Source organism: Lolium perenne, chromosome 7 (assembly GCF_019359855.2).
Source record: "Lolium perenne isolate Kyuss_39 chromosome 7, Kyuss_2.0, whole genome shotgun sequence".
In the NCBI taxonomy this organism is placed as follows: Eukaryota; Viridiplantae; Streptophyta; class Magnoliopsida; order Poales; family Poaceae; genus Lolium; species Lolium perenne.
In genome coordinates this window covers 326,743,872-326,761,947 of record NC_067250.2, presented here as the reverse complement: position 1 = coordinate 326,761,947, position 18,076 = coordinate 326,743,872, and the positions used below count along the sequence as shown (strand labels likewise).

The following is an 18,076-nucleotide window of genomic DNA, read 5'->3' as shown; positions in this document are numbered from 1 at the left end:
GCCGATGTCGTGAGCCTGGTCATTTCCACGAGCTTCCTCAAGCGGCGGCGCACGGGAACACACATGGTCCCGCAAACTGGTGTTGCGACCACCGGTGTTGGGGCCAAAGCAATGAAGCAACTATTGGCCGAAGAGAGGGAGATCGTGATGATGAACACAAAGGACATGAATGGGCAACAAATGGAGTGGTGGAAGGAGGCCTCAGTGGAGATCATGGAGAGATGGAGACTAGCTCGTGAAGGGGCAAGTGGTGGTGCATCGGCTACGCATGGAGGCGGTGGCGATGATGGTGACGACGGTCCTACCTCCGTTTGATGCAGGTGGTGAGAGGAGATGGTGAGGAGATTGAGCAACTTTTCATTGTTTAGGGCTCTGTTAGAGATGCTCTTACAGCATATGCCCTTATCCACAAATGTAACCATAGAGCAAGGTCCTTACCGCAAAACAGCCCCACTGATCACTCGCTCGCTCGCGAACCACCCGCTCGTCTCCTTCCTCCGTCTCCCCCACCACCTCCGGTCAACCTCGCCCCGATCCGCCGGAGATGCATCCCGCCGGCGCCGGCGACTACTCCGCCTCCTACTACCCGCCGTACCCCGCCTCGGCCCCCGCGCCCGCTCCGCCGCCGCCCACCTTCCACCCCTACGACAACTCCGCCTCCGCGCCCCCGTACTCCCCCTACCCCACCCACGACTACCCTCCCGCTCCCGCTCCGGTGCCGTACCCCACCTACCCACCTCCGCCCGCCGCCGCCGCCGACCATCTCCCCCACCACTACGCCCCACCGCCCCCGACCACCGCGCCCCCGCAGCCGTACTACCCCTACGAGCCCTCGCCCCTCCCGTCCCAGCACCACATCCCCGCCCCCTCCCCTTCCCCCTACCCATCGCTGGACCGCCCCACCACCTACGGCGGGTACGGATCCGGCGACGGGTACGCGCCGCAGCAGGGCCAGCTCTACCCCGCCCCGCCGCCGCCGCCTCCCAGCGCGGGCGGCTGGTCCGACGACGGGGCCTACGCGTACCGCGGCGGCGACGCGCCGGAGCCCTACGGCGCGCGGGGCACCGCGCCGCGCTCCGGCTCCGGCTCCGCGGCGGCGGCACTGTTCGACGACTACGGGCGGTCGATCGGCCCTGGCGGGAAGGAGCGGGGCGCTGGCGGGGGCGCGGCGAGCCCGAAGGTGGTGAGGGCCGTGCCCAAGGCGGAGACGTCCGAGGACGTGCGGGGCGGCGTGCAGAAGTTCCGGGTCAAGCTGCTGCCCGAGGGCGCCGGTAGCCCCATGGATGTGCTGTGCCAGGTAGCTGGCTCTGCGTAGACATCCGGAAATTGCCATTCGAATGCATAGCGCTTCTCAGTGGATAGTTAGCTGTAAAATTGGTCCTATAATGTAGATCATGGAGCTTAGTTGAATGCTTCTTAATGTAGCATCGGTCAGTTGTTTAGAGCTGGTAATGAAAATGTGTAGCATGGGTAAATAACTAAATATCGAGAAGCCGATGAACTTGCTAACTACTAGTTTATGCTTTGAGAGGAAGGTTAAAACATGCAACTTTACCAAATTGGCGCTAGGAGCTTTGTTTGGACCTGCTTTCCATAGAACTGTTTGCAGAGGCTGAAGAGGTTATGCAATTTAATTGGTGGTTCCCGACCTGAAAAAATGAACAATTGTGGCATGCAATCTAGCTCAGAGTAAAGGGCAAGTGCAGTTAGTTACTAGCTAACCAACCGGATGTTATATCAGGAATTATGAGATGGTCATTTTGTTGATTAGCAATCAGTCTTCATTTAATTTCTCATAAAATCTGACTTCATTGAGTACTGGAATAGGGTAGGGTTGTTATGCTGTTGTGCTTGGTCTATCAATGCCTAGAGTAATCAACCAGTAATCCCTGCTAATCATTACTTACCCTGTTGTACCTCATGCAGGTTGGTTTGGATGGGATTCGGATGCTTGATCCCAACACTAGTAGAACACTGAGGATATATTCCCTTGAGAATGTAACTAGATGGGATGTAAGTGACAAGCTCTTGTTCCATCAAAGTGCAAAACTTTTTTTTTCCTTCTTAAGATTTGCTTGACTAAGCCTGGTAGCTTATGTATCTAGGTGTTAGATTCTTCTATATTTGCCTTTTGGTCAAAGAGTTCAGTTGATCATGAAGCAAGAAGAATAAGGCTCAAGTCAAGCAGCTATACAACCAACACCATTCTGGACACTGTGACAGCTGCGTCTGTGCAGGTTTGCATCTGCAATTGATGATATTTTCTGTTTTATGATTCAGTTTGTTCTGATTTTGAGGTGTTGGTATTTTTTGTTTATGGAAACAAGAGTTGACACTAAGTTTACTGTACTATAGTTCAAGGAGATGGGTGGAAGCAGCATTTCGAGAAGTAAAGCAGTTAGTGATGCTGCCAGCCCTTCTGAACCGCAAACTGAGAAGAGGAAGAATTTCCTTGATTGGAGGAACTTAATGAAGCCCATGATTGAGGAGAAAGACCACTGGGTAAGTTCTTTCTCTGCCTCCATCTGAAATGAGGCATTCTTGTAAGTGTTTATTGAATTATTACCTGCTTATTTGCAATGTGGAATTTTGGAGATACACCAATTATATCCTTCTGTAACTCAGTTATTGTCTGTTAATCTTTCAATCTGTTATTTCGCTTGTACGCATGACGCTCATACTGTGTTTTATTCTACCATTATACAGATTCTGTTAATAACTGTTGATGAACTGTTTGAACTTCTATTCTACTCCATTTGCAAACATATATTGCAGAAACTAATTCTATAGATATCGCGGTTCAATTAGAAATGCACGAAAGCTCTTTAGAAGAAAGTTTAGAGTTCATATATAATTTGCTTACCTAATATTGATAGGCTCTATTGTTAGTAATAATATCCTGTTTTCTGCATCTTACTGTCAGGTCCCAGATGAAGCGGTCAATAAATGCACGGGCTGTGCGGGAGACTTCAGTGCCTTCAACCGCAGGGTAAGGACAGTTTACTATTGACATGTTGATGATGTACACTTGAGGTACGTTAATTAATGTCGTGAACCTGTATATTCAGCATCACTGTCGAAACTGTGGTGATGTTTTCTGCGATAAGTGCACCCAAGGAAGGACTCCTCTAAATTCAGATGCTGATTCTCAACCAGTCCGAGTTTGCGACAAATGCATGGTAGTGTTCTTTTGCTTCATGCTCTTATATTGCAGTCGCAGTTGTGATTTATCATTTATGCTATGCAGATCTTTTGGTGCATGTGTTGCTTAGTGAGCATGGACACTTAAACAACCTCTTGAGGCTTGAGATATTAATAGCTATTAGCTCTTTGACTTGGGGCTCCACTGGTCATTTAAATCACCAAGAGGCCGGAACAGGTGTTGAACTCATGCAAATTGGAATCATATCTTAGTTATGCTTCCTTGTTACTGCTCTGTTGGGGGAAATGAGGGTGTGCCATGTTAGTGTCTGTATTTTGTCATTGAGCTGAATGAAATTGGCGCCCCCAGCGCCTGTCTTTGTTAAAAAAAAAAGGTATACCATTCTTAAGTTTTGGTTCAGTCAATACCACCACATTTTCTTGGCGAAGTATATCATGTTTAAGGGCAAAAGCAGCTACCAACTTCTTATTGCAGACTGGTAGCCCCCTTTCCGTTATGCCTATGTTTCTTGCCGTTATGCCTATGTTTCTTGTTTCTTCCATCCTTTACCCCATTACTTCTGGGGAGAGGTTTATACCATTCTGAGTTCTCAATGAATGATAACAGTGCCATTTTTTTCTATTCTGATAGGCTGAAGTTTCTAGAAGACTGAACAGTGCAAAGGAAGCAGCAAATCGACCTATTGTTCACAGTCATGAGGATCTTGCCAAAAAACTTCAGGTATGCGCTTTAGTTTCTTATTTCGGTTATTTAGCCAGCTAGTAGAGCTTGCAATATTCATACAACATACCATGTACTTGGCTCAACATACTATGTTACCGGACCATTCAGTACTGCAAAGCACATGGAACCAGGAAATGACATTACTGAACATCTGCAACCCTGTTAGCACGCATGTTTCTTGTAGAGTATAAACTGTAGGGTGTCCTGGTGTTTGTGTTATGATTTCCTGCACTAGTTTCTTTTCTATATTATCAGGCATGTAGAAAGGAGTGATAAAATATGGAAAAACTCTGATTACCTCGCAAACTTTCCATACTTGAAAAACTTATGCTGACATGACACAATCTCTGATCTGGTCTGATGCAGGAAGCAATGGATATAAATAAGAAAACATCTTCAGGTTTGTGTCTTCATATACATGTTCCATTTCAGACGGGCCCTCTTCAGTGTCCATTATTTTGTTTATAAATGTGTTGGTTCCTCGACAGGCTCGAGATCTTCGGATGGATCTTCTGGCAAGCGAATGCGAGAGGTCGCATGCCCCATCTGCACAGTACACCTTCAGGTTCATCACAGCTGCATGCCTTCCCTACTACGGATAACATTCGTTCATTCAGTAGTCAGCACCGACATCGAAACACGGTATCTAACTAACCCAGCTTTTCCCACAGGTACAGGTCCCGGCATCGGGTTCAGAGACAATAGAGTGCGGCGTATGCCAACATCCTTTCCTCGTCAGCTCTCGCTAAACTCCACCGTGCCGAGTTCGGTCTCCGGAGAAATCCTCGCTCCCATGAAGGCTGCTGCTTCGGTTCGCCATGGCGACCTTTGACTAGTGCACACCTTTGGTCTTTGTATATGAATCGATGCGGTGGTTCGGTACAGTTATGTCCAGAATCAAGGAAGAGATGAATAATAAGAGACGCTGTCCGTTGCTACCCCTTTCCTTACTCTAAACTGTATAGCTTCAAGTTCCATGAGATGTATGTAATGTAGTGTGCATCGCCGTTTGACCTGTTGCAACTCAACATGTTTCCTTTTCTACTATCATCCTCTTACAATCTGTTCACAGTTCTCTTGGTTCCCTAGGATGCATGTTGGCTTTGTCAAGACTACTCACAAAATACGAATAAAATATTGAAATTGTCATGGGAAATGCTATTGCTGAATTTGCTACCGAAAGCACCGATATGTCTTCCTAGTTTATATATATACGAAGAACTTCTATTTTTGAGTAATATATACTTTTCAAGAATTTTGTGAGATCGATTGGACCTGAAGCCCAAACCGGCCCAGTGAACCCGTACGAACTCGGCCCTGAGACCCGGCCCGCTATGCTCGCGCGGCCCAAAACCGGCGAGCTTCGAAGCCACCAGGCGAAAGCAGCAGAGACCGACTGAGAAAAAAGGCAGCGAAAGCCTACTCCTCCCTCACGCCACCCCCAACCCCGGCGGCGCTCCGGCGAGCGGCCACAGGCGCGCGGAGGGCAATACACGAGGCGGCGCAACAGCGCAGCAGCGGGTGGGCGGCGGCCGCCGCGCGAGGATGGACGCGGCGTGGGCGTGCGCGGTGGACCGGGCCGCCGGCGCCGCCGACTCCACCAAGCGCTTCTTCCTCTCCTTCCGCCGCCCTCCCGTTCCTCCCCAGCAATCTGGCGCCAACCCGGTGAGCGCGCGAGCCCTCCGTTTCTCCCGCCGGCACCCCCCTTACTGAACTGAATTTGCCCTCCTGCTCCTGGACTGAATCGCTGTGGCTGATGTAGCTTCTTCAGATGTATTTCGCTTAGAGTTTTGCTAAAATAAATGTTTCGCAGACGAGCTTAGAGAAAATGACCTGCAACCGAGGTGAGAATGATTGCTTATCGTGCTTAGGACAACTGAACTGATTTGCGGTGGCATTGAACCAAAGTAGCTTCTTCAGATAGCCTGAAAATAAGGTGTTTTTGTTGGGAATGGCCAGTCCTCAAGATCTGGAATGATATGTTGCTGGTACTCGTGAGGGTTTCTGGGGAGGGGAAGATAATAGAACAATGTTGCCGACGTACATAAGCGATGTGGTCTGCTTGAAGGATTCTTTTTCCATCTCGAGTAAAAATGATCATGTCTTGTGCTTAATTACAACTGCTGAACTGAATTGTTGTGGCTTCTTTCAGATTTATTAGTGGTCTCACAGGGCACAGGCTACTACAAGTAGATAAAACCTGCAAGGGGGGTGTTTTTGTTGGCATTGACCAGTCCTGAAGGTCTAATGATCTATGACTGGACATTTGTGTGAATCTGTGATTATGCATATCTACGAAATCTAATAATTTTGAAACAAAAATTAGTATGGGGGATGAAATGTCTCAGTTGCATCAGCAAGAATCACAATTATTCCACCGTGAGCTTTGAGATACTCACTGCCGTTTCTAACATACATCTTTCAGCATTATGGCCCGTTGTGAAGTGGGTATCCAATTGGTAGCCGACCACATTTTTATTCTCCTTTCTTTCTTCGTAGAAATGCTTTCTGTCTGTCCTCTGATTCCATGTATATTCAGAAGACAATGACAAGAAAGGACCAACTCATATTGATCTCTTATCGTTTATCCTCTCCTTTTCAACATCAGATAGACATCTTGAAGCGGTTGCAGCGACAAGCGTTTTACGACATAATGCAGCTGAGGGAGAGGCAGGAGAAAGTCGAGAAGGTGCTCACACTGTTCAAATCTAGTAAGATCGGTCCATTTGCAGAAGACAGCACCCGAGTCAAGGGCCTCGTCAATTTTTCCGGAGCTCTAGCGCTAAAAAACAAACAAGCCACAGCACCAGATACCTCAGAAGCAAATCCTGGCATCAGTTCACAGTTTGCGTTCCACACCACTGTTCGAAAGAAGGATTCTCTCGTGGCAGAGCTTGCCACCGACTCAAGATTCTTATTTCAGGAAAATGATCTCGTTGGGAGCCCTCTTGTGCTGTCGAAGGTGATGTACCTGGCAAATGTCAATGACAACTTCTCTGTTGCTGCTGTGCCAGTAGGAGCAAGGTGTGATGATTTTTCAACTGATCCAAGCACCCGAGAGGTAATTTCCTCGTCCATGCAGTTGTACTCACACACATATCACTTTTCCTGCTAATATATCAGGTAATAGTTTTCTTGACAGGGGCACTGGCTTCCCAGCTTCCGTTCCTCGCTGAGGCCACCGTTGCTGCGTAAGCGCCACCAGCATGCTGCTGGCCTGATACTAAAGTCACAGAACTTTGCAGCTTCTCTTGCCGAGCTGGTCTCAACAGCTATGAAAAGCTCGTCAGATGAAGCCAGCAGCATTTTCACCGGTTTTGGGCAGATCTCATGTCGAATACACGATGAAATGAAGCTGACTATGTCTGCGGCTGTGCACAGACCGTGTGTAATTCCTCGGAAGCGCAAACCGACTGCTGGAGGGTGTGTCGATCTTGAACTGAAGCTCGACGAGGACTCTAGGATCGGGGCCTGGGTTGAGGTGAAGAGGTCGAACCCGAAGCAGCTGAAATGGGCTGTCGCGCTGTCAGACATGCCGGACGATGACCTAGGCTGGGGCGTGAGCGTGCGGAGGGGTTGTTCCGAGGGGGCGCCAGAACAGATCCAGCTGGAAGGGTTTCTGAATTTGCATCTTGGCCAGAAGGCCACCTTGCAGCCTGGGTTAGTGTTCAGCTTGGATGGTAGGAGGTGCGCGCCATCTTTCGTGCTCCAGTCAAGTTGGTTCCTGTGAGGCCTGGATCATTCAGGGGTGCTCCTGATGAGCATGTAGAGACAACATTTTGTAGATCAGAGAATATAAAAGTGATTGTTTGTATCGTCTCCATGAATGACAAATATCTATAAGCAAAGAGCGTGTGATCCACCTTTGCTATTGTCTAACATTCATCTCAATGAATGCCGATTATTTATAAGCAAAGAGTGTGCGGTTCGTCTTCAGTGTTGTCTAAGACTATGATTAGTCTTGTTATTGCTGTCTTGTACTTCAGGGGTTTAAAACCTGATCGACTATAGCTGTCGTTGCAGGGAGCTATGTTCTGATATCGTGGCATTTTTTTTTCTGTTTTTCTAGTGATGCACATTCTCCTATTTATATCTTCAAGGCAATTAGTCTGAAATGATCATGCTCACTTGTTTCCAAATTTTGAAATAACGATTCTAAATATCAGATCAGTTCCACTTTACATACAGTTACAGACCAATGTTGTAACTTTTCTCAGAGGACTGGAAGTAGCAAAACTCGAAGAACTAAACCTATAGTGAATCCCTATCTCTTCCGCAGCAGAATCTACATCAAATTACATTGGTTACACCACCCAAAAAAGGAGTATTCTACTTTACACAACAAAATATCATGATGCCTGTGAAGTTCTTTTTACAGCGGGGAGTTCAACAGAGCTGATGTCCATAGCCCCAACCCTCCCCTGCTCTCCTTCAATCCCTTCTTCACGATCTCGTCGATCATCTTAGCCCACTCGACCATCGACGAGTGCTCCCTTGTGTGTCTGTGCAAGACAAACAATGAATTGTACTCGCAGTTGGGGAACATGAAGAGTTTAAGAGCGTCTCTGAGCCAATGAAGCACATAGCTGTCGTTGCAGGGAGCTATGTTCTGATATTGTGGCGTTCTTTCTGTTTTTCTAGTGATGCACATTCAGACACTATATCTGTTATTTATATATTCAAGGCAATTTAAGTCTGAAATGGTTATGGTTACTTGTTTCCAAATTTTGAAATAACAATTCTGAATATCAGATCCGTTCCACCGACATTTTTTACATACAGTTACAGACCAATGTTGCAACTTTTGTCAGAGTACTGGAAGTAACAGAACTCAAAGAACTAACCTATAGTGAATCCCTATCTCATCTGCAGCAGAATCTACATCAAATTACATTGCTTACACCACCCCAAAAAAGGAGTGTTCTACTTTACACAACAAAATATCATGATGCCTGTGAAGTTCTTTTTACAGCGGGGAGTTCAACAGAGCTGAGGTCCGCAGGATACGGAGTCCACAGCCCCAACCCTCCCCTGCTCTCCTTCAATCCCTTCTTCACGATCTCGTCGATCGTCTTAGCCCACTCGACCTTCGACGAGTGCTCCCTTGTGTGTCTGTGCAAGATAAACAATGAATTGTACTCGCAGTTGGGGAACATGAAGAGTTTAAGAGCATCTCCGAGCCGATGAAGCACATAGCCGAAGCTGAGCTGGTCACGAGGTGTGAAAAGATTGACTTCGTTAAACCAGAGGCAGCTGAACAGATCAGCTATCGTCGTGTGCTCTCTGATCAGCACCGCTCCCTCTGGCACATCTGCAAGTTCTGTTTAATCAGCACTGAGGATTGAGGGGACTATGGTAGCACAACAGAAATACAGAAGATGTGGAATGAAGCATCAGTTATTTCAGAAACAACACGCTATGTATCCTAGGCTTTGCTTAACAGATCCAAATAGATGTCTAACTTAGTGGGGGAAACATAAATCCACTCACCGCTGGGCATCCTTTTGTTTGCTTCCCAAGGCTCCATCCCCTCGTGATAGTACATCTTCATCTGAAGATCGACCAAAGGCCGAGCATATCGCTTCCTCCGTTTGATTGCATCACCCTCCTCATATATGCTCCTATGGTGCTTATGGACAGCAACAGCAAATGTATATTTACCCCGCCAGAGGTATCTGCACAGAATTTACAGCGGTAAATATATTTTCAGGCCTTCAACAAAACAAAACGACCTTGGTTGAGGTTTCAGAAACAAAAACCTTTCAAGAATAAGCAGCGGATCAACCATAAGCTCCATTTTCCCATCAATCCAAATGCTATACCAAGCTCGAGGAAACAATCTATGCGTCAATATCTTTGGTACTTTTCCATTCCTTCTAGGTTCATCAAATGGAGGGCGATGCAATGTTACAAGTCGCCATATACCAACCCATTTCCCCCCTGCACTGTCGACTCTGACAGTGACGTTCTTTTCAATAAAGTCAAGGGATACATCATCCACCACCATCAAGAAGCAGAACAACTTTTGAGACCGAAGGCTAATATTTGATGGCTGATGAGGAATGTCATAACCATCAAAAATACCGGAGGCAACCACGAATTTGCATTTCTGTATGTACTCCATGTCAACATCATCCATGTCTGCGCCGCTGTTTTTCATAAATCCACAGTGCACCTGAGCATTACCACAAACCATGATCATCCACTTTGAAGAAAGTTCAGTAAATTAAAATAAACCATCAATAACTGAAGATTCAGAACATCAAGAAAACAAGAGGTGGGAGTACACTATTCCTTCTGAAGACCGAAGTGCAATTTCCTTTAGACACAATGAATAAATTTGCAGCTGATAGTATTGTGAGCAAGCGCTTATAAGATTACCACCATTCCAACTCAGGTACATATTTCCAGTATCTTTGTGTGCTCCATTTACTCAAAGAATGGAAAAAGAGACAGCGACTACGGAACATGCAACAATAAACTTCATCTTCTGCACACTTTTCCCAGAATTAAATGTTACCATTTCTTGCAAGTTCTATGAGATTGAAACAGAGCAAGTTTCAGATAAATTATGAGCTTAAGGATGTTTCCACCCCCGCCTGCACATCATGTGCGCCTTGTCTGTTAAGCTTGCAATATTCCACATATGCAGAACAAGTGCATAGTGAAATATCAAACTTCAAATATTCAGAATATTATTTTTCGGCTAAAATTTAGACTAGTAAATGGGGAAATTCCTGCGTTAGAGTCAGACATGTGATTTAATATCAGGCTCACACATTTAGAAGTAACAATAAATCCATGGATGTTTCAGAGTAAACTACTGAATTGAAGATAATGTAGCTGTTTCCCACACCTTTATCACTTTCTTTGGTAATTACCTTCAGTGAATTAAAAATAAACCATTAATAACCAAAGATTTAGAACATGATGAAGATAAGAGGTGGGAGTAAACTATTCCCTTTGAAGGACAATGTGCAATTTTCTTTAGACACAATGAATAAACTGCAGTTGATATTCTATCTTGCAAGCAAGCACTTCAAACTTACCCCACCATCCTTTCTTTAGTACAGATTCTAGGCATACTATGTGTTTTACTATGTAATTGCTCAAAGAAATAAAAAAAAAAAAAAAGCAAGTCAATGGGTACATACGTGCAAACAATAAACTTAATAGTGTGCATACTTTTCCCAGAATGAAATGTTATCACTTCTAGCAAGCAAACTCTATGAGATTGAAAACGAGTAAGTATCAGGAAAATTATGGGCTTAATTTTTTTTCCAACCCAGCTTGCACATCATGTGCGCCTTGTCCGTTAATCTTACAAGATGCCAACATGCAGAGCAAGCACATAGTGATACATCAAATATTCAGAATATTAATTTTCGGTTAAAAAATAAGACTGCTCAGTGGGGCAATTCCTGAGTTAGTCATGCAAGTTGCATTACTACCATATCCACTTGTTTAGAAGCCAGGACAAATCCATACATGCTTTACCGACAATCTACTGAAATTCAAATAATGTAGCTGTTCGCCGCATCTCTATCACTCTGTTCGGTAATTAACAGAAATAAATATGACATATAAACCTGTGTTAAAGCTAACCGATTACCTTCATGGTAGCATTCAGCTTAAAGCTGTCCTCCCTCTGCTTCCAGTTCTGCCGCCCTCCAAACAACGGTGGAGAATCCTTGTCCCGTTTGTCAACTGTTAGATACGACAGCTTCTTGACGATCGCATTTGGAGTCCTCTTCGGAATCACGACAGCATCCGGATCATCTGCGACAGGTATCGAGCAACCTGTAGAACGGAGGAACCACCAATTGTTTAGACCATGAAAGAGGACGCATTACCGTTGCAAAATTGCAAGCCGGTGATCTTACGGTGGAGCGGTTTCGATGAGACGCCCGTTGGGTCGACCGCGTAGAGAACTTTGCTGTCGTTCTTACAGAGAGCTGCATGGACGCGAAGCAGAGAAAGCCATGTCAGGGTAACACGAGGGGATAGTCATACGCAGTCCCAACAGAGACGCCAAGGTGTATTTAACTTGAGAATGCAGTTTCGAACAAGCACGCGCAAAGCATCATAACAGAGGCGGCTAATGCGTGTGTCAAGGAGATACACAAGTTAATCGATCAGCTGTCACGAGCATTAGCTGGAACTTTTGATCAGAAAAATCTGTGCCTATCAACTAATATGTACACCTAAAAGTAGCACCCAAGTTCGTCACCGGGATCAATCAGTAAGACAATTTCATTTCCTTATTCGGCGGGATCGCGAGAAACACCCACGTTGAACTCTCCCACTCCAAACCAATGTGCACACGGATATAGCAGTGCTAGAGCAAAGCATGACCAACCAATCAAGTGGCTAATAATAAACTGGAAGCACGATGACCAGGGGCAGCATTGCTACCGGCAGCAGGAGAGGGTGTGAGAGCCTGAGGGGAGGGAGCGGGGTGACCGGACCTGAGAGGAAGGAGACGGAGGAGGTGCAGGACCAGAGGTGGAAGGCGAGGGCGAGGAGGACGAGCACCCCCCAGGCGACGGCGGCGACGAGCACGAGCCGCACCGCGCCCCTGCGCCACGCCGCCCGCATCGCGTCCCCCTTCGCCGCCGCGTCCGCGCCGCCGCCGCCGCCTGCGGCCGGTCCGGTTAGATCAGGGGGAAGTAGGCGGTGGTGGTCGAGTGCGGGAAATTTTGGTTCGGGAGGACTGTGTTGCCCTGGTTACCTTTGCTTCGCCTCGCCATTGCCGCTCCGACGGGAGTGGGGGGAGGAGGGGTTAGGGTTCCGGCGGCGGCGGCGGCGGCGGCGGCGGCGCCAGGATCCTCTCTGTTGGCCGGATTGGAGTTGGAGGAAGGAATCTGGGAAGGGATGGGGATGCACTCCACTGGAGTGGGAGCAGGATGAACAAGCTGCGTTTTCTGAATTTTTGTCAAAAAGACCACCATCCCCAATTCATTGACAAAAAAAAACCACCTGTAAATAGAATTGACAAAAAGGACCACCTCCGGATTGGCGGCGGAGCCCCCAGACGACACGTGGAGGATGCCGCCGGGCTGTGTGGCGGCAGGGACCTGCCGTCCAAGCAGGTGGCGGCACGTTAGCCTCCAGCCCCGCCGTGAAGTCGCCGTCGATCGCCGCGGGCCATGCCGCCGCTGCACGGGGCGGCATGCTTGCGTGGCACATGCCGCCACACTTGGTGGAGGCAGGCCTCGAGCGGGAATCCGGCCGGCCGACCGCGCCTGCACCCGACACTGACCGACACTGATTTCTATTACACTGATTGCCCTGATTTGGAAGCGACGAGACGAGAAGCTGTCGGAGATTCCCGCTCGATACAGAACATTAACCACCGAAAGCAGCCTATTTGCGTAGGAGTTCTGTGCTGATACAACAATTAGACAGCCTATACCAATAATTCTGCACTAATTTTTTTGGTACTGCTCACACTAATTGAAGGCTATATAAGTCGTCTTTCCCGCATAGAAATCGAAACAGCAGGATCAAGTTTGCCTTCTCTGTGTCTTTGTTTCGTGCACAAAATATTGGAGTGAGTATGAGTGTGTCTTGCTCAGACCAGGATTTCAGGCCGATGAAGGGGAAGAATGCAAGCTTGCCACCGGGGGTGAGAGCAGCGCGGTGTTGGTGCGGTCGCCTTGCGAAGGTGAAGGAGGTGGTTGATTTTTCTGATAAGTTAGGAATGAAATATTTCATGTGCGCGAGTTATGATCATGATCCACCCAGACAAACAAGTTCATCGTCCTCGAGGCCTACGGTATTGATACGTCTCAAACGTATCTATAATTTCTTATGTTCCATGCTAGTTATATGACAATACTCACATGTTTTATATACACTTTATATCATTTTGATGCATTTTCCGGCACTAACCTATTAACAAGATGCCGAAGTGCCAGTTCCTGTTTTCTGCTCTTTTTGGTTTCAGAAATCCTACACAGGAAATATTCTCGGAATTGGACGAAACAAAAGCCCACGGTCTTATTTTGCACGGAGCCTTCCAGAACACCGAAGAGGAGACGGAGAGGGGCCAAGGTGGCCCCACACCCTAGGGCAGCGCGGCCAGGAAGGGGGGGCGCGCCGGCCTATGGGGTGGGCCCCTCGGAAGCCTCCCGACTCTGCCCCTTCGCCTATAAATTCCCTCCGTCGCGAAAACCCTATGATCGAGAGCCACGATACGAGAAAAGTTCCGGAGACGCCGCTGCCAATCCCATCTCGGGGGTTTCAGGAGATCGCCTCCGGCACCCTGCCGGAGAGGGGAATTATCACCGGAGGGCTCTACATCACCATGCCCGCCTCCGGACTGATGCGTGAGTAGTTCATCCTTGGACTATGGGTCCATAGCAGTAGCTAGATGGTTGTCTTCTTCTCTTGTGCTATCATGTTTAGATCTTGTGAGTTACCTATCATGATCAAGATCATCTATTTGTAATGCTACATGTTGTGTTTGTTGGGATCCGATGAATATGGAATACTATGTCAAGTTGATTATCAATCTATCATATATGTGTTGTTTATGTTCTTGCATGCTCTCCATTGCTAGTAGAGGCTCTGGCAAGTTGATACTTGTGACTCCAAGAGGGAGTATTTATGCTCGATAGTGGGTTCATGCCTCCATTGAATCTGGGACAGTGACAGATAATTCTAAGGTTGTGGATGTGATGTTGCCACTAGGGATAAAACATCGATGCTTTGTCTAAGGATATTTGTGTTGATTACATTACGCGCAGTACTTGATGCAATTGTCTGTTGTTTGCAATTTAATACTGGAAGGGGTGCGGATGCTAACCCGAAGGTGGACTTTTTAGGCATAGATGCATGCTGGATAGCTGTCTATGTTATTTGTCGTAATGCCCTAATTAAATCTCATAGTAGTCATCATGATATGTATGTGCATTGTTATGCCCTCTCTATTTGTCAATTGCCCAACTGTAATTTGTTCACCCAACATGCTATTTATCTTATTGGAGAGACACCACTAGTGAATTGTGGACCCCGGTCCATTCTTTTACATCTGAAATACAATCTACTGCAATCTCTGTTCTCTGTTGTTTTCTACAAGCAAACATCATTCTCTACACCATACGTTTAATCCTTTGTTTTCAGCAAGCCGGTGAGATTGACAACCTCACTATTAAGTTGGGGCAAAGTATTGTGATTGTGTTGTGCAGATTCCACGTTGGCGCCGGAATCCCTGGTGTTGCGCCGCACTACACTCCTCCACCAACAACCTTCACGTGGCCTTCATCTCCTACTGGTTCGATAACCTTGGTTTTTACTGAGGGAAAACTTGCTGCTGTACGCATCACACCTTCCTCTTGGGGTTCCCAACAGACTTGTGCTTCACGCGCCATCAGGTATGTTATAACAACATGATTAAAAAAAATATTTGTATGTCATTAATTTTCGTTTATTAACTGTATTATTTGTGTTGCAGTCTCCCCTGCCCCTTTGCATGTGGTTTCACTGGATAGACCAGGAGCAGCCGGATTAGGCACGCCGTGAGGTGGAGGAAAAACAGCGACGTGCATGGGCAAGGTTCCATGAGGAGGAGCATTGGGAAAAGGCTACTGCTATTAATAAAGTAGAGAGAGACATATACAAAAAGTTAAGAGCGGAACAAGCTCGAAATCGTGAGGTGAATCAGAAGAGGATGGATGATGAGGTTGCACGTAGGTATGCAGAGAAAGAGGTGCGCAGAGAGCCATGTGAAGCGGAAAGGAAGAGATTAAGGGAAAGAGTTGCTGAGACGCGAGCGGCAGAAGAACGCTGCCGCAAGTCCGGAAAATGGCCACGTTGGACGCAGGGAAATTAAAATAAGTACAGATAGATTTTAGTACCTCAACTTCAGCCCGTGCACTTCTAATTATATCTTAAAATTCTTCCACCTTATTGCAATTAGAACGGTCTATAATCATATCCACCTAAAATACACGTTCAACATATTTAGTTAGAACATTAATATTTCAGCACCATACTATTATATGTCTACTTTAACATGGATCTTCAACAGATCATTATTTACTACTAATATTCACCATTACTTAGTCTACTTAGTCCTAATATGCATCATTACTAATTAGAAGAGATTATTATTTACTTCTAATATTCACCGTTACTTAGTCCACTTAGTCCTATATGCACCATTACTTAGTCTAATTAGAAGAGATCATTATTTACTACTAATGTTCACCGTTACTTACTGTACCGTATATGCACCATTCCTTAATCTAATTAGAAGCTGATTGATATATTTCTACGAACATAAAATCATATTCCATATATTTCGCATGTTGCATACATAAAACATAAATTCTAAACGGCACATTCAATTAGCTATTTACGTCCTAATTACACGTTGCATGTCCTAATATGTCGTAAACACGGTCAATATATGACCTAATCACATTCTCTCTAACTACACGATGCTACATGATTCTTGCATGTTCAAATAAACTACTCTATAACAATTATAGCCATGCCATACTACACGCGCTAATGACATTCTAAAGCTAATTACAACAAATATTAATGAGAAAATTACAACATGCATGATACACATACCTTGATCTATCTTCTCTGCTAAATTAACTCCTGCACCCTACACTAAATGCAAAGCTAAGTGAGTTCAGATCGAGAGACTAGAGCGTGAGAGAGTGAGTGATACACCGTACACTAACTCAAAATCATGTGAGCTGAGAATGAGAGGCAAAGCATGACAGAGTGAGTGAGTGATACCGCGCAGACGAAACACACTCCAGCTTATAAAGAACAGTCTGACACGCTGCAATATTTTACGGACGAGAATCAAGCATCTTTCACAGTACATCATCGAAACCAGCGCCATTTATCGACTGTTACAACATGCAGTATGGTCGGGCGAGCAGGATAGCATGCAAATTCATCACTTTCGGTGGTCATTCAGCTTCATTCAGCTGTATATGTCTACGAATCTCAGTCTAATTTATGTACACTACAGTGCATCCACTGATAAAAGGATTGCAAAGTTTCAGAAACGAGAATCATCGCAATCAGTGGAGCCACCTAAAAATCAACGCACACTAGTAGAAAAAAAGTCTTCCATCCCAACCCATTAGTCCCCAAATACTTTGACCTGGGACTAATGGGTCTTTAGTCCCGGTTCTGCTGGTGAACCGAGACTAATGCTCGGAACAACCAGGACTAAAGGGCTACGGTGGGCAGTGGCCAGGGCAATAACCTTTAATCCCGGTTGGAGACACCAACCGAGACTAAAGGGCCCTTTAGTCCCGGTTGGTGTCCCCAACCGGGATTAAAGGTTTTTTTTTCTGATTTTTGCCTCCCCACGCACCTCCACACCCCCCCTGTGGATCGCCTTTTTTAGCACTGTAAAATAGAAAATAAAATGATAGAAAATTTAAAAAAATAAAATGTTTTCAGATTCTTGTATGTTATGCAACCTAGTATTAGGGAAAATTAACAAATTTGAATTTTCACTTTTTTGCAAATTTTTTTTGAAAAATGGTAAAACCGCAATAACTTTTGCATACGACGTCGAAAAAAAACGTATAATATATCAAAATGATCGTGGGAAAAAGTTACATCCGAATTCACCTGGGTTTACCCGGTTAGCCAATTTTTAGATTCTCAAAATTCCAAATGGAAATACAAAAGCAGGAAAATTTTAGTTTTTGCTATAAATTATGGATTTTTTATTTTTTTTATTTTTTAAAACCTAAAATTAATAATTGCATCCTGCATAAAGATTACTTTAATTTTTACCCAATTTTTAGATTTTCAAATTTTTAGGTTTTAGGTTTGGCAAAAAAAAAATTAATTAATAAAATTAAAAATAATACAAATTAAAAAGTTAATGTTTATTTATTTATTCAAGATTATTATTACATCATTACTTTTATTTATTAAAAGAATTATTTGAAATTCAAACAATAAAGAAATGTGATATCGATCAACATGTTAATAGGATTGATATGATACTACTATCACATACATGCGCGCGAAGCACTTGGATGCGGAACGGGATGGAACTCGGAAGTTAAGCGTGCTAGTGCTAGAGTAGTGGGAGGATGGGTGACCGAGCGGGAAGTTTAACCACGAGTATGTAATTTGACTAGAGATAAGTGTAGTTAGAGATAGAGACTAAACTATGCAAATATCTGAAATAGTAGA

The 18,076-nt window shown here is 45.4% G+C and overlaps 3 protein-coding genes across 4 annotated transcripts; 2 read left to right on the top strand and 1 right to left on the bottom strand.

The window, feature by feature from the left end:
- Nucleotides 1–429: 429 nt before the first annotated feature.
- LOC127319223 (protein FREE1) lies at nt 430–4,909 on the top strand. 2 transcript variants are annotated; one of them, XM_051349456.2, is made up of 10 exons: nt 430–1,297; nt 1,927–2,013; nt 2,106–2,237; nt 2,356–2,502; nt 2,924–2,989; nt 3,069–3,179; nt 3,794–3,883; nt 4,253–4,286; nt 4,375–4,451; nt 4,564–4,909. In XM_051349456.2, the coding sequence occupies exons 1-10, from the start codon at nt 545–547 to the stop codon at nt 4,633–4,635; spliced, it is 1,569 nt and encodes a 522-aa protein (XP_051205416.1). In that variant the 5' UTR covers nt 430–544; the 3' UTR covers nt 4,636–4,909. The 2 variants fall into 2 exon arrangements, with proteins under 2 accessions (XP_051205416.1, XP_051205415.1); XM_051349455.2 differs by having other exon boundaries at nt 4,558–4,909.
- Nucleotides 4,910–5,267: 358 nt separating this feature from the next.
- LOC127319224 (uncharacterized) lies at nt 5,268–7,816 on the top strand. Its single transcript, XM_051349457.2, has 3 exons — nt 5,268–5,551; nt 6,495–6,947; nt 7,029–7,816. Exons 1-3 carry the CDS (start codon nt 5,432–5,434, stop codon nt 7,614–7,616), a joined length of 1,161 nt encoding a protein of 386 aa, XP_051205417.1. The 5' UTR covers nt 5,268–5,431; the 3' UTR covers nt 7,617–7,816.
- An 826-nt stretch (nt 7,817–8,642) lies between these two features.
- LOC127319147 (probable hexosyltransferase MUCI70) lies at nt 8,643–12,819 on the bottom strand. The gene is made up of 7 exons (XM_051349362.2): nt 12,618–12,819; nt 12,355–12,525; nt 11,770–11,841; nt 11,499–11,686; nt 9,646–10,061; nt 9,377–9,561; nt 8,643–9,197 (listed from the first exon to the last, which is right to left on the bottom strand). Exons 1-7 carry the CDS (start codon nt 12,634–12,636, stop codon nt 8,830–8,832), a joined length of 1,419 nt encoding a protein of 472 aa, XP_051205322.1. The 5' UTR covers nt 12,637–12,819; the 3' UTR covers nt 8,643–8,829.
- Nucleotides 12,820–18,076: the final 5,257 nt, after the last annotated feature.

Bases quoted from the DNA above. Each gene is read 5' to 3' on its own strand.
- LOC127319224 (XM_051349457.2), top strand. From the start codon at position 5,432: ATGGACGCGGCGTGGGCGTGCGCGGTGGACCGGGCCGCCGGCGCCGCC. The intron at 5,552-6,494 runs GTGAGCGCGCGA...TTTCAACATCAG, and splicing joins AGCAATCTGGCGCCAACCCG to ATAGACATCTTGAAGCGGTT. The intron at 6,948-7,028 runs GTAATTTCCTCG...TTTTCTTGACAG, and splicing joins CTGATCCAAGCACCCGAGAG to GGGCACTGGCTTCCCAGCTT.
- LOC127319223 (XM_051349455.2), top strand. From the start codon at position 545: ATGCATCCCGCCGGCGCCGGCGACTACTCCGCCTCCTACTACCCGCCG. The intron at 2,990-3,068 runs GTAAGGACAGTT...CTGTATATTCAG, and splicing joins TCAGTGCCTTCAACCGCAGG to CATCACTGTCGAAACTGTGG. The intron at 3,884-4,252 runs GTATGCGCTTTA...GGTCTGATGCAG, and splicing joins ATCTTGCCAAAAAACTTCAG to GAAGCAATGGATATAAATAA.
- LOC127319147 (XM_051349362.2), bottom strand. The intron at 11,687-11,769 runs GTAAGATCACCG...TCCGTTCTACAG, and splicing joins CTCATCGAAACCGCTCCACC to GTTGCTCGATACCTGTCGCA. The intron at 10,062-11,498 runs GTAATCGGTTAG...GGTAATGCTCAG, and splicing joins AGCTGAATGCTACCATGAAG to GTGCACTGTGGATTTATGAA.